We start from the raw sequence: 13,775 nt of genomic DNA on the forward strand, positions 1-13,775 counted from the left end.
CCTAAGGCAGGCACAGAGGGCTAAGGGCAGGAAAAGACCAACTTTCTAAAAGTGACATTTTCAAACTTGTAATGATAAATTTGACTGTACCATTAAAGAGGGTTTATCCCAAACATGATATAGCTACCACCTCTGGTTTATGAATTACAGTTTAATAACTATAATGAGGGATCCCTTATGTTATCATATGGGAGGGGAATTCCTCACAGTAGTGAAAAACAAATTTGGGAGTTTTTCACTACTAGGCGATGTAAAGCGTAAAAATACATGCTCCACCTCTTAATTACATGGCACACTGCCCTGTGGGCTTCCTGTGCCCTATCTTAGGGCTGACTTGTATGTAATAAAAGGGGAGTTTAATGCTTGGCAAGCAGTGTTGGGTGCCAGGTCGACATAGCAGAGAGACAATGCCTTCAGGCTGCAATGGCAGGCCTGGGACATGTTTTAAAGTGCTACTTAAGTGAGTAGCACAATAAGTATTGCAGGCCCACCAGTAGAATTTAATTTACAGGCCCTGGGTATATGGTATACCACTCCACAAGGGACTCACATGCAAATGAATTATGCCAATCAGGTATATGCCAATCAAATCATGCTTTAGGGAGAAAGCACAAGCACCTAACCACTGGTTAATAGTGGTCAAGTGCACAGACTCCTAAGGCCAACAAGAAAGAATTGATCAAAAAGTAATAGGAGGAAGGAAAACGAGTTGGGGGATGACCCTATAGAGAGGGCCATTTCCAACACTCCGGGATGGCAGTCACGGACAGCTTCAAATATAGAGCCAGGGTAAAATACTATGTAGAAATTAAGTGCTCTAACGGCAAGATTTTAGGCCAGATAATGCACTTGTACCAAAGTTGACAGGTTATCTGGCACATTGTGACAGCATAACATGTTTACCAAACTGTAAATAGGGCCCTTTGTGTTTATTTAAGATTCATATAGTGTATACAGTGTGTGTTGTAAAAACTGTGTTATTGGATCAGATTCTGTACAATTTTGCTTTCTGGCAACATGTAGCAAATTTGCTTTGCACCATTGTGGTTTTTTCAGAGATAGGATAAATTGGTTCCCCCAAATGTATAGTTTCATCATTGACATTCTAATAATGGAAGAAAGTCCATATAATGATCCGTTATTGTATATTTAAAAACAGAACAGCACAAAGCCAGTTTAGGCTTTTTTTGCTTGGTGCAAAATAGCACAGATTGTGACGCACTTGACAGTCTAGACGAGCCTAGCATTCGAGATGTAACCAGTGGCATTTTCTTAACTGGTGCTCCACTTATACATTTTGTATTGCCTGCTAAATTGTGTTCATTTTTCATAGGTGGCTCCATCTCCAACCTGTACAGCATACTGGTCGCCCGTTATAAGCGCTTTCCTGCTGTTAAAACCAAAGGCATGGCGGCTATTCCACGCATTGCTTTGTTTGTTTCTGAACATGTAAGTATGTGCACCAAAATGTTGCTGGTTGGCACTATCATTATACAACAAAATTTGAAGCTAGATTGTGTATTCCATTGGGGCATTATACTTAAATGTGCTGCTGTGTGAAATCAAACTTTATTAAAATCAAAGAAATACCACATCTGGACAGTTGCATCTCCTTAATTTACAGATGCTTTCAAATTTGCCATCCTTTCTTGCATGTGACTATATGTGCAACGTAAACTGCAACGTATTTTTATTCAGCTGCAAAGAACCAGCGCATGACAATAGACATATTGAGTCCAGAAAACAACTGCAACTTCCACTACAGTACACCCTTGCTTGTGTGTAAGTTACTACTATCTAGGTTGTTCACAAAACATTCATACTCAAATGTCTAGTGTAAGCTCATGTAATGTCCTTTATTATATGTTCCCGTCCATTGTGTTTTTGTCCACTGTGACTGTCTAGAATGGGACTAACCGTATGCGCATCAGACTTGAGGCCTGACGTACCAACCTATTTTGTGGTCGCAAACGCTCTGATTCACAAAATAGGAAAGTGTTTTACTGCACAATAGGTTGCGGTATAAACTAATCCCATTCTGGGAGTTGTTAAATGTACCAAACCCTAAAGTGGGATTGCGAATCTGTATGAGATATCAATGTTTTAAGATCACAATCTGACTGCAAAACATTGAAAAATTGCTGGCTCCGTTATTGGAGTGGTAACCTATTTACCAAAGGGAAGAATCTCTTTTGGGACCCTGTCCCCTTAGTCAATGTATAAAATATAGTTTAATGGGGAACAGGCAGTGGTTCAGAGTCCACTGCCAACACTGAAACAAACGTTCAGGAAAAATGATTTTTTTTTTATTATAACCATGTTTCCCTAGAGCACACCTGGCTGTTTTAAAAAAGTTTATTTATTTAAAGGCAATCACAGACCTTTTGTTCTGCTCAACCTAGCAGGCCACCATCTTCGTTGCTGCGAGCAATAATAGTGAGTCACAAATGGTGACCTGATTAATGCATATTAATTAGGTATGGCAGTCTGCCACTCAAGTCTATATTATGCGAATGACCTATTAGTATAGAGCGTGTTTTGCAAAATAAGATTCCACTCACAAAATGTTATTGTGCAATTCGGGACTTTCAGAAAGTTGACTTAGGAGTGCATTCTGCTCGTTGATGACCATTGGCTTTGTGGTTTGTAACTCACACTTTCTGGCTTTCCATTTGTTGCTTTAGGATCTTCAGGTTCAGTTCATCCCTCCCATTGCCTGAACTGTATTTACTGTATCCTTCCACAAACTCACTTTATGTTGACAGGCCTTTAAATCCTATTTTTATCTCATCACATTTGCTGGGCATTCAAAGACAGAGGACAAATGTCAAGTGCTGTCTTCCAAGGAAGCTTATTTACTTTTCTTTCTCTGACGTCAAAGTGAGAGGATTTATTTGACAATCTTGCTGGATACTGGGGGTAGGAAAAAGTTTTTTTCGAGCGCAGGACAACATTTAAATTAAGCGTGTAAGTATTTCAGAATATATCAGAATTCTGAGTGCACAAATGAAACTTTTTTTTGTTATTGCTGAAGTTTGTTGGAAACAAATACTTTAATATGATCAAAACTAATTATTAAATCAGGTGATGCAATGTCCAAACATTTTGTGCACTGTATAGCTCTGTTAGTAAAACTGTATGGCTGTGCAAATGTAATGGTTACATCAATTGAAAATGTGTTTTCTGTAATGCCACCACACCATGCATACTCCACTCTATGCCACTCCACTCTACTCTGCACCACTCCAAATTACTGCACTCTACTCTGCACCATCCGCTTTACACCATTCCACGCACTGCCTTCTGCCTTACTCCACTCTATGTCACTGAACTCCACGCCACTCCATGCTATGCCTCTCTACTCTACCCTGTACTACTCTACTCTTTGCCACTATGCTCTACACCACTGCACTCTTTGCCACTACATTCTACACCACTCCAATCTAGGCCACAGCAATCTACTCTGCACAACTCCACTCTATGCCACTGTACTCTACACCACTCTGCAACAGTGCACTCTAAGCCACTGCACTCTGTGCCAATACACTCTACAGCAATGCACTTTACTCTGTAACACTCAACCCTATGCTCATACACTCCATGCCAATCCACTGTATGCAACTCTAATCTACTCTGCACCACTGCACTCTATGCCACTGCACTGCACACCACTTTACTCTATGCTTTTACACTCTATGCCACTTTACACAACTGCACCCTACCCTGCACCACTCTAATCTATGCCACTTCACTCTACTCTGAAACAATCTATTCTACGACACTGCACTATAAGCCACTCTACTCCTCTCTGCACCACTCCACACTATGCCATTGCATTCTACACCACTCTACTCCTAACCACTGCACTCTACGCCAAAGCACTCTACATAACTGCGCTCTATGTCACTGCACTCTATGCCACTGCACTTTACTCTGCATCACTGTACTCTACGCCACTGCTCTCTATGCAACACTACTCTGCTCTACCCCACTGCACTCTATGCCACTGCACTCGATGGCACCATACTCTACTCTGCACCACTCTATGCTACCCTACTCTCCATTGTTCTACACACATCACTCTATGCCACTCAACTCTACTCTGCACTCAACAACACTGTACTCTATGCCACTCACCTCTACTCTATGCCACTCCACTATACTCTATTCTGCACTTCTTCACTCTGCACCACTCCATTTTGTGCCACCCCTCTCTGAGCCACTCCACTATGCACTACTCCACTCTACTGTGCACCACTCTAATCTGTGCCACTGCATTCCGCAACACTGCATTGTATGCAGCTGAATTCAGAACCACTGCACTCAATTCCACTGCACTCCACACCGCTATACTCTGCAACACTCTTAGCCAATGCACTCTACTCCAGTCCACTCTACTCTGTGCTACTCCAGTGTTTGCCCCTCTATGCAACTCCACACTATGGCACTCTAATACACAACACTCTCTGCCACTCCACTCTACAACACTCTGCTCCACTCTTTGCCTTTCTAGTCTATGACATGTCACACCACTCTCCGCTGTGCCACTCTTAGCCATGCTGAACAGCAGCCACAAGTGTAAACAACATGGCTAAAGCACATCGGCAAAGCCAATAGCTCGTGCATCGCTGAGATCTATTGGCTTTGCCAATGCTTCTGTGACTGGAATCTTAGTATGTCAGGCCCTTGGTTTTCCCCAATAGGATTATACATAAGATGGTGAAATCGTTTAATAACTTTCTTACTAATTGTTTTGCATTTTTTCACGACCATAAAAAGGGAGGCTCTAGTGGAACGGTAGGTTTACGAGTATGCGCGTGCTCCTCGTTAAAATCGTAGACCATTTTTATAAGTAACTTGCTGTTTTGGCCGATTCTTTTTCTTCTGGTGGTCTGCTGTAGGCATTGTGAACTTTAGTACCTCAGAGCACCACTGATCAGCACAAACAGATGAGGAATAAGCTTTCACAACACACATAAGTGTGCATTATAGTGCACATCAGCTCAGACCACAAAAAACACTCTTAAACGCGCAGCTCTTTATGCATCCAAATCAGTGGCGGCCGGCAGCTTTTGGAGGGAGGGGGCGGGCGGGGCACACACACACACACATTCTTTCACACACAGACACGCACGCACGCACATGCATTAATAACACTCATACCATTCAAACATGCACGCACGCACCAAGCGTTCATTTTAAAACATCACACACACTCATTCTTTCACACACGCATGTACGCACATCCATTAACAACACTCATAACACTCAAACATGCACGCGCACACCAAACATTCAATTTAAAACATCACACATACACACACACACTTACCTTCAGGCTCCAGGTCCCAGGAGGGTTGGGACTGCTGCCTTCCCTCATGGGCTGACCTTAGGTCAGCCCATGAGGGAAGGCAGCAGTCCCAGCCTCGTCACAGAGTGGGATGGGGTCAGTGAGACTGCTGACCTCACCCCCACTCTGTGACGAAGTGTCACTGATTGACACTCGCCCTGGGCGCTTCAGGGCTTAAACCTGAAGCGCCCAGGGCGAGTGTCAATGGGTGACGCTTTCCTCGTCACCCAGGGGAGGGCCTCGTGGCACCTTTGCTGAGCCGAGGAGGTCACGCCCATAGGAGCTGTGACCTCCTCAGCCCAGAAAAGTTCAGCTCAGGCAGCCAGGAGTCTGCGCAAATCATGCATGGATCACTCCTGGCTGTCTGAGCTGAAAATGAAGAGTGTCTGTCAGGCTGGCCTTTGTTCAGCCTGACAGACACTCTTCATGAGGGGCAAAAGGTGGGGGGGCGTGGCCCCTCCACCCTAAAGGATGGGCCGCCACTGATCCAAATAAAAATTAATGTAACGCTGTAAGTGTAAATCTGCATGTTTGTCCAAATTAATGGAACGCTGTAAAGGTAATTCTGTATGCTTATGCTAATTTCAGAGCCACTATTCCACTCAGAAGGCAGCAGCAGTTCTTGGAATTGGCACAGATTATGTAATTGCAGTTAAATGCGATGAAAGGTAAGATCAAACAGTAGAAGTCTTGACCTAGTTTTTACGACAGCACTCGAATTTGCTTTTGATAATTATTTACCACACTAGTACATTTCTTTGATCAAAGAAATGTTATTGCACAGTGGTACCATCAGTGGTAAGTGCTTTGATGCATGAGGGTTAAGCGTAAGTAATTCTCTCTGTTCACCTGTGACAGGCGAATTATGGTTTATTGGTCCTACAAGCTTTGAAGCACTGGCCAGGCTATTGGCCCCACTCCTGTGGGGCCCAGATGCCTGCGCCAGTGCATTGAAGAGGTAAGGGTAAGTGGGACTCACTCGGAAGGTGGAAGCGCTGTGCACCCGACTAATTGCTCTTCATTGGAGGCTGGCAATGACCATGCATTCACAGCTTTAGGCAGGGCTTCCTTCAGCTACTCCATTTTGAAGAATCCCAGCCATTACAAGGATCTTGTGAAACACACTGCACATGTTCTGCCCTAATTTCAACTCCATTTCAATGTGAAATTAACTCCATGGCCAAAAGGGCATGGTTCCACTTGAGACTTTTATTGGGGATCCCTCAGTTAATTCCTGCTGAAGACCTAAAGACTCTTGCTTAGTCCCTGATGCTGACCAGAATTAATTATGGCAACTCTGTCCTGATTGGCCTTCCCACAACACATCTTGCTCTTATCTCAAGAATGCTGCATGCAGCAGCTCATTTTGTCATTACAAGTAGCAGACATGACCATATTACACTGGTCTTACTTATGCTCCAATGGCTTCCCATTAAAGCTAGATCCATTTTTAAGACAGCATGTACTACACGCACTGCAACTCCTCAAACCGATTCTGTCAGGTATCCAGAGCGCTCTATGCGGTTTAAAGATGCTTCTCCTAGAATCTCCCACATTCAGGAAATAACAAAGGATTTCACAGCCTTTCTGCATCAGTTCAGTCAGAATGTGGGACTCCCTCCAGCCCATCATGTGCATTATCAAAAACGTGGCAATATTCAAGAAGTATCTCAGTCTCTTACTGATCCAAAGAATTATCTGAATGTGATTCCTTACACGTTGACTCTCCTAATACCTGCTCCTTGGTTCTGTATATTTTGTATATTTTCTATTCTTCTCCTCCCTTATATTTATTTGTTTCTCATATGTCTTCACCTCCTCTGTATTGCTTTCTCACGTTTGTTGTTTTTTTGAGGGTCCGTGCTTCTTAGCACAATAGGTAACGCTCCTTGACAGTCTTCATGTTGCTTATGTTAGTTTCCTCCTCTACATTTTGCTCCTATGTTAACTTTTCTTTTTACTATGCTGCAATTTATCTCTTTTGTTATCGCCTTTATTTTTGTAAAGTGCTCTAATGCCCGTGGACCATGTCTGATTTATATAAAATTGCACAAATAAATATGTAAATAGAGTGCGTTATGTAAATTTCTGATTGCTCATAGAACAAAGACTGTACCCTCTTTCAGGTTCAGAGCCAGGGCTGGACTGGCCAATCAACCCAATACTGGTTTCAGATTTACTAGGGCTTATTAGTCTGATATAATTTGGTTCCAGTGGCCCAATGTGCACAGGACCCAGAGCTGGGCATACACATGCAATCTGTGTCACTAGAACCAAACTATACCTGGCTGATGATCCCTTATCACGGCGAAATCGGCCCTAGGTTGCTTGTGCTACAGTTCAAGGAGGACCTGCTGGATTGTTCCCACTGGAGCAGGTTAAAGATTGATTTGCATATGGCTGGGTCCAAACTGAGGTGGTATGGTTTACAAAATAGTAATGGACTTGGATGCGGTCTGGGTAATTACCAGTGGGTAAGATTAATTCAAGCATTTCACTCATCACTTTTTAGATACTTCGGTGGACTTCTTGTTGTCAGTCAAGTGTCTGGGGCAGTCTATTAGTGAACTAATCTGCCATATGGGGACACACAATGGGCATATTATTCAAGACAGGAGCCAGAGAGGTGTGCTTGAATTTGTTTTACATTAGGAAGTTCATTATGTGAATAGCACTCTCGGAGGGTTGGTTACAATGTCTAGGGGGTTAGTTTGGTGTGAACCTTGTGGACTAAAAGTGCACAGAGTTGGCTAGTGTGAAAGGGAAAGTGGAGAATGTTAGCAGAGACCATATTATTTTTTTTACTCAACAGTACGTAAATCCTCTTCAATGCTGGGCTATCTGGTGGTTAGGAAGGGACTGAGGCACTGTGTTGCTGAAACCAAAATACATTAAGTATCGCTTTCTGATGGATACTTCTAGCTCCAGATTTCTCACCTTTAGCACATCATCATGCAAAAGACAAACTGTCATGGACACAGTGCAATTCAGAGCTTTACCCCATCACAACAATTCCAGGGCATTTGCTCTATGATCCAGATGTTCCAGCCTCAGTCCTGGACCTCGGTGACAGCAGCTCTCTGGCTTCTTAGCATGTTGTCCTTATTCATTCTGCTTGTCCACTTTGCCAGGTGGGTTTTGCAGACGCTGCAGTTGGATCCGAAATCTCAGCAGGGCTAGCACCAAGGAAACCGTTTATGTATCATCCAGTTTATGGGAGAGGCTGCATGAGATCTGCAGTGGTGGTTGCTCGACCGGAACCCTACCATCAACAGACACCTCTCCCTTCTCCCCCGAGAGCTAACCGTAGTGTCTGATGTGCCCCTGCTGGACAGAGGAGGTCATCTGAGAGAGGTGGAAATCACAGGACTCTGGTCTGCAGCTGAAACCAAGCTCCACACAAATCTGTCAGAGCTCCTGGCAATCTATCTGTCTTTGAAGGCCTTCCTGCCATCCATTAAAGGAAGGCTGGTGCAGGTGCTCGCCTGCAACACTACCACCATGAGGTATTGCAACAAGAAAGGTGAATTGGGGTCTTGTGCCAAGAGGCACTATGCGTCTGGAGTTGATTGGAATGTCAGGGCACCTTCTTTATCATGAACCACCTGGGGGAATCTTTAAGTGACAGGATGAACAACCTCAGCTGTTAATGTCAGGTGGATCAAAAGGTGGCGCAGGGCATCTTCCATCAGTCGGGGAAGAGGGGGAGCCCTGGATGGATATTTATACCACCGTCAAGACAGGCAGTATCAAAGGTTTTGTGCGCTGGAGTTCCCAAGAATATTGCATTCAGGCTTGAGTGGAGCACAGGACTCCTGTATGCCTTTCCGCCACTGACTCTCCTGCCTCAAGGTTTGAAGAAGATCAGAAAGACCTGGGCCCAAGTTATTCTAGAGGCTCCATTTTGGGTCAGAAGGGTGGTACCCACAACCTCTTGGCATGGGCATTTGTCCTCCAACCAGGCTACCACTTTGGAAGGATCTTCTGTCATCGCAGCAGGGCATGATTCTGCACCCAAACCTGTGCGATCTATGCCTCCATGTGTGGAGATTGAGCAGCAAGAGTTGACTGTGTTTGACTTACCACTGGGGGGTGTGGATGTAATCTCCTGTGCCAAGGGTCCCTCTACAAAGACCATTTACGCCCTCCCAGTTTTTCTCCCTGAGCTACAGTGTTTGGGCTCCAGGGACCTCCAGATGCAAACACAATATTTTGTGGTGCCCCTGCCCTTCTTCAAGCACAGCAATGAAATAATGTCTCAGTGTCCCACTGGCCTATAGCCATATTTTTGCCTGTGGTAATTTTCCTTCCTCCTATAATGCAGCTACAGCAGTAGAATTTTTCCTAATATATGTTACCTTTCCCCATGCCCTTGCATCCAAGCAGGAGATAATTTGTAAATTAGTGCAGATGCATATCTGGTCCCCTGGGGGACACAATCAAATATGGGCTGAATGCCTAATCCCATCTTGGATTTCTCAGCAGCTGTGGATGCCTGAGCCCCGGGGCATCTGCTACAGTCACAATCACATAGCAAGTGAGCATCTAGAATGTTTTGAGGTATCTTATTCTACATCGGACCAGTGACCAGGGGGTTTTCTGCATCGTGCTCCTGGTGGCTCCCTCTAGGAAACAAGGGCAATCTTTTCAAGCATTTGGGCTCCCAAAAGTTTAAAAACAGTTTCCTGATGCCTTTCTGGTGCTGCTGCTTTCTTATCCTTAGCAGCAGTTTGGCCAGCCCTAGTGATTGCCCCATGTGAGGTTTTAATGGAAACAGCACCCCTGCCCTCCACCCTCTTTGTCTGCACTCCCCAGGCACCCAGACCTTCTGCCACTTGCAAAGTGTCTTGGTTTTCCAGCAAGAGCCTGTTGTGCATTTCAGGAAAACCACAGGAGGACCAGTCCACAGAAGACTAGCGCTCCTCCTTCCTTCAGTGTCCCCAGCAGTTCCCCCCTCTACTGGACATCACCTTGAGTCAAGAAGCTAGTGCCAATAGCTCTGTAGACAAAATCCACATGTCCAGAGAGTGGGCCTCCACACTCCAGACAGGGGTTCATCATCAGTTCTGGCCCCTCTTTCTCAGTGCTTAGTTTGTGAAAATAAAAAACAAATGTAAGAACCAGGGCTCTTCTCAGGAGGCTATTAAAGCATGTATCACCCTTTGCCATTGCCTTTGCCAGTGCTGCCAATGACAGTACCAACACAACTACTAACCATTGCACTCCTGCAAGTGTGACAATTCCGAGTATTCCAGGCCATCGAAACTAATTGGGCAGCAGGTATTATTCATGTTTAATGTATATTGGATTATTAAACATCCTCATGCTCAAATTAAGCACCGGTCTTCCTCCTCCTGTTCCTCATCTTCTATGCTGTTCTTCCATGTGCAGGCATTTAAAAACTGAGGTAACTGTTCTCAAACCTAGATGTAGCTTCCCGATAAAGTGATGACAAATTATCCCTTTACTTCCAACTGGCACTCCCGGGGGCAGCCTACTGGCAGTCCCTCCCCTTAAACAATTTTCTGGGAAGAATTTGAAATTTTAGCTGACTCCAGTCCAGAGTTGTAACACATCTCTACTGTGACCCAAGCCCTGCCAACTAGTTCTGATTTCTTCCCTAATAAAACTACAAAGAAACCTTCTGTGGTGACTAGTCAGGGGAGTGCCTGTCCTCCCTTTGTCCGATTTGGGAAAATCTACCAAGCCAATATACACAACGGTGGTGCTAACTGTTATAGAGATTCCTTCCATTCCTATGCCAGGAGAAGCCTAACCTTCCTAGATTGAGCCTACTGTGTGCAGGGGCAGCAGAGCAGTTAACTTTCCTTATGCAGTTCCTAGCATGAATCTAACTAAGGATGGCACAGGTAAATATGCCAAATCATTAGTTTAAAGCAGGAACAAGAATATGTCAAATCTTACCTCATATTTGAATCCCACTAATTTGGGGACAAGGCATTGACTTTTAGCTCTTAAGCTCATGCCAATCTAGAAATAGTAAATCATATCTTACATATATAACGAACTGTGAAGACATGTTACACTACGTACAAAATGGTATGGTACATTCCCTTGTGGTACCTATTCAAAATTATATTTATTTATTCTGGGGCCCATTTTTGACAGTTACTTACTGTTCATGGTGGCAGGCCAAGCCAGGCAACAGTTGTCTTCACTCAACCCGCACAGATGTGCAGATGTGTGCTGTGCATGTGTTCATCACAACTTCAACAAAGCCTGTTCATCCAACTAAACAGTAGCTGACGTAATTTCTGAAAAGCTGGACACTGAAAATTACAACTCAAACCTGTTTCAATTAATGCTTACGGTGGGTGAGGGCCCATTATGGGGTTTCACACAACAGCAACGGTCTAAAATTAAAATATTGGGGTTTTCACTGGCTAGAACTCACTTTCTTACATATACATAGAGTGGCTTTTGGTTGGTCTAATTTATCCATTGATGGGTTTCATGGTCATTCAAATTTTGCTTCTGCCCACCACAGCCTACATCATTGGACAGTGGGTCAGCCAAGTTCAGCCTCTGGCACTACCAGCCAGATTTAAGAAAAGTGTTGCTGCACCCAGTGCAGCTCCACTTTTCTTGTGCCCCTTAGCGCCCCCCTAACACCACTATGTGTGCGCCATATCTAAGATATGGTGCACCATGGTGGTAGTTAGGAAACTAGCATCAACATTTTTTATGCTGGTTCAGAGCTTTGCAGGATTCGTGACAAAAATGTTGATGCTAATCCTGCAAAGCCCATTGAGGCTTATTGTAAATAATGGGTGCCTCCTTTTAACGCCTGCTGTGAGCAGGAATTAAAAGTGCTGACAAAAATGGCGCAAATAATTTTTTTTGCCATTTTTTTTAGCCCCCCCCCCTAACAAGGAAATGCCCCTTTTGCATACATTATGCCTGGCGCAGACATAGGGGGTCATTACGACCCTGGCGGAAGGCGGAGAACCGGCGGTAAGACCGCCAACAGGCTGGCGGTCTTACCTTAAGGAATTATGACCATGGCGGTAACCGCCATGGTCATCCGCCGGTTCTCAGTTCTGCCCGCCAGGGCAGAGACGACCGCCGGGCAGGAGACCTGGGTCGTCACTATACCGCTGGCGGTATTTTGACCCGGCTTACCGCTGTGGATTTCCAGTGGTTTCAACCGCCATGAAATCCATTGCGGTAAGCACTATCAGTGCCAGGGAATTCCTTCCCTGGCACTGATAGGGGTCTCCCCCACCCCGAACCCCCACCCCGACACCCTCCCCTACCACCCCCACCACCCCTGCCACCCCCCAAAGGTGGCAGGGCCCCCCTCCCCACCCCGACCCCCAACATCACATAACTCACACACACCAGACACGCATGCAGGTACCACCAACACACACATGCACACACCCCGACATACATGCCAACATCCACACACACACAGTCATACACGCACACCCACATTCAAACATACACGCACACATCCATACAGACATACCCACAGACATACACGCACTCATTCCCAAATACGCATCACCCCCACAAGCATACACGCACTCACACACCCCCTCTACATACGCAGACGCACACCCCCATGCACGCACACAACACCCCCCACTCCCCTGCCCTAACGGACGATCGACTTACCTGTTCCATCGATCCTCCGGGAGGGGACGGGAGCCATGGGGGCAGCTCCGCCGACACCACACCGCCAACAGGAACACCGCCACGGCGAATCACAGGACGTGATTCGCTGGGCAGTGTTCTGTTGGCGTGGCGGTGAAGGTGGAGCAACCTCCACTTCCCCACCTCCCGCCAGTATGGCTGTTGGCGGCTTTCCGTCCGTAAAGGGACGGAGGGCTGCCAACGGTCATAATAGGCCGAGCGGCAAACCGCCTGCGCAGGTGGTCTTCCGCACGGCGGTCCCTCGGCGGTCTTGAAAAAAGACCGCTGAGGTCGTAATGACCCCCATAATGTAGTGCAAAGGGTTACAAAGGTGCGCAATGCATGTATTGTGGGACAATGAGGAGGCACTAGGGACACTTAAATCTGCCTGTATGAGTGATAGCATTTTGCACGTTCAAATATGCACATCTGTCTAAGAAGTGCAATCCAATCCGATGCTAGTGAGTCAATGCAGTACTTTGCCAGTGCATTTTTCTCTCCATTTTTATCTTTTTAAAAACTTTTTAGACATTTTCCCCTGTTCTAACTATGTAATAAGATTAACATATTTCAAAGTCAACAGTACATTTTCTTTGTGCCAATCGGAATCATATTTTACTGAGAAGGGCATTAAAATGAAAAATTGGTGTCTATACCTGTTCTAAATACACCTTACTGTGTTGTATTAAAATTATATGCAAATGTTACTTTTTTTAGAAATGTTAAATTTTCATTGCTATCATATAGTACTCACATTTAGGTGGTG

General features: G+C 45.1%; 1 protein-coding gene across 8 annotated transcripts in view; it reads left to right on the forward strand.

The window, feature by feature from the left end:
* The window catches only part of LOC138268696 (glutamate decarboxylase 1-like), a 1,137,623-nt gene that overhangs the window by 744,023 nt on the left and 379,825 nt on the right, over positions 1 to 13,775 (forward strand). For all 8 annotated transcript variants that reach the window (XM_069218676.1, XM_069218622.1, XM_069218640.1 and 5 more), the window contains 2 exons: positions 1,334 to 1,449; positions 5,939 to 6,018. In XM_069218676.1, coding sequence (XP_069074777.1) covers positions 1,334 to 1,449; positions 5,939 to 6,018 — 196 coding nt within the window. The remainder of the gene's footprint in view (positions 1 to 1,333; positions 1,450 to 5,938; positions 6,019 to 13,775) is intronic.

Source organism: Pleurodeles waltl, chromosome 2_1 (genome assembly GCF_031143425.1).
Source record: "Pleurodeles waltl isolate 20211129_DDA chromosome 2_1, aPleWal1.hap1.20221129, whole genome shotgun sequence".
Classification (NCBI taxonomy): domain Eukaryota; kingdom Metazoa; phylum Chordata; class Amphibia; order Caudata; family Salamandridae; genus Pleurodeles; species Pleurodeles waltl.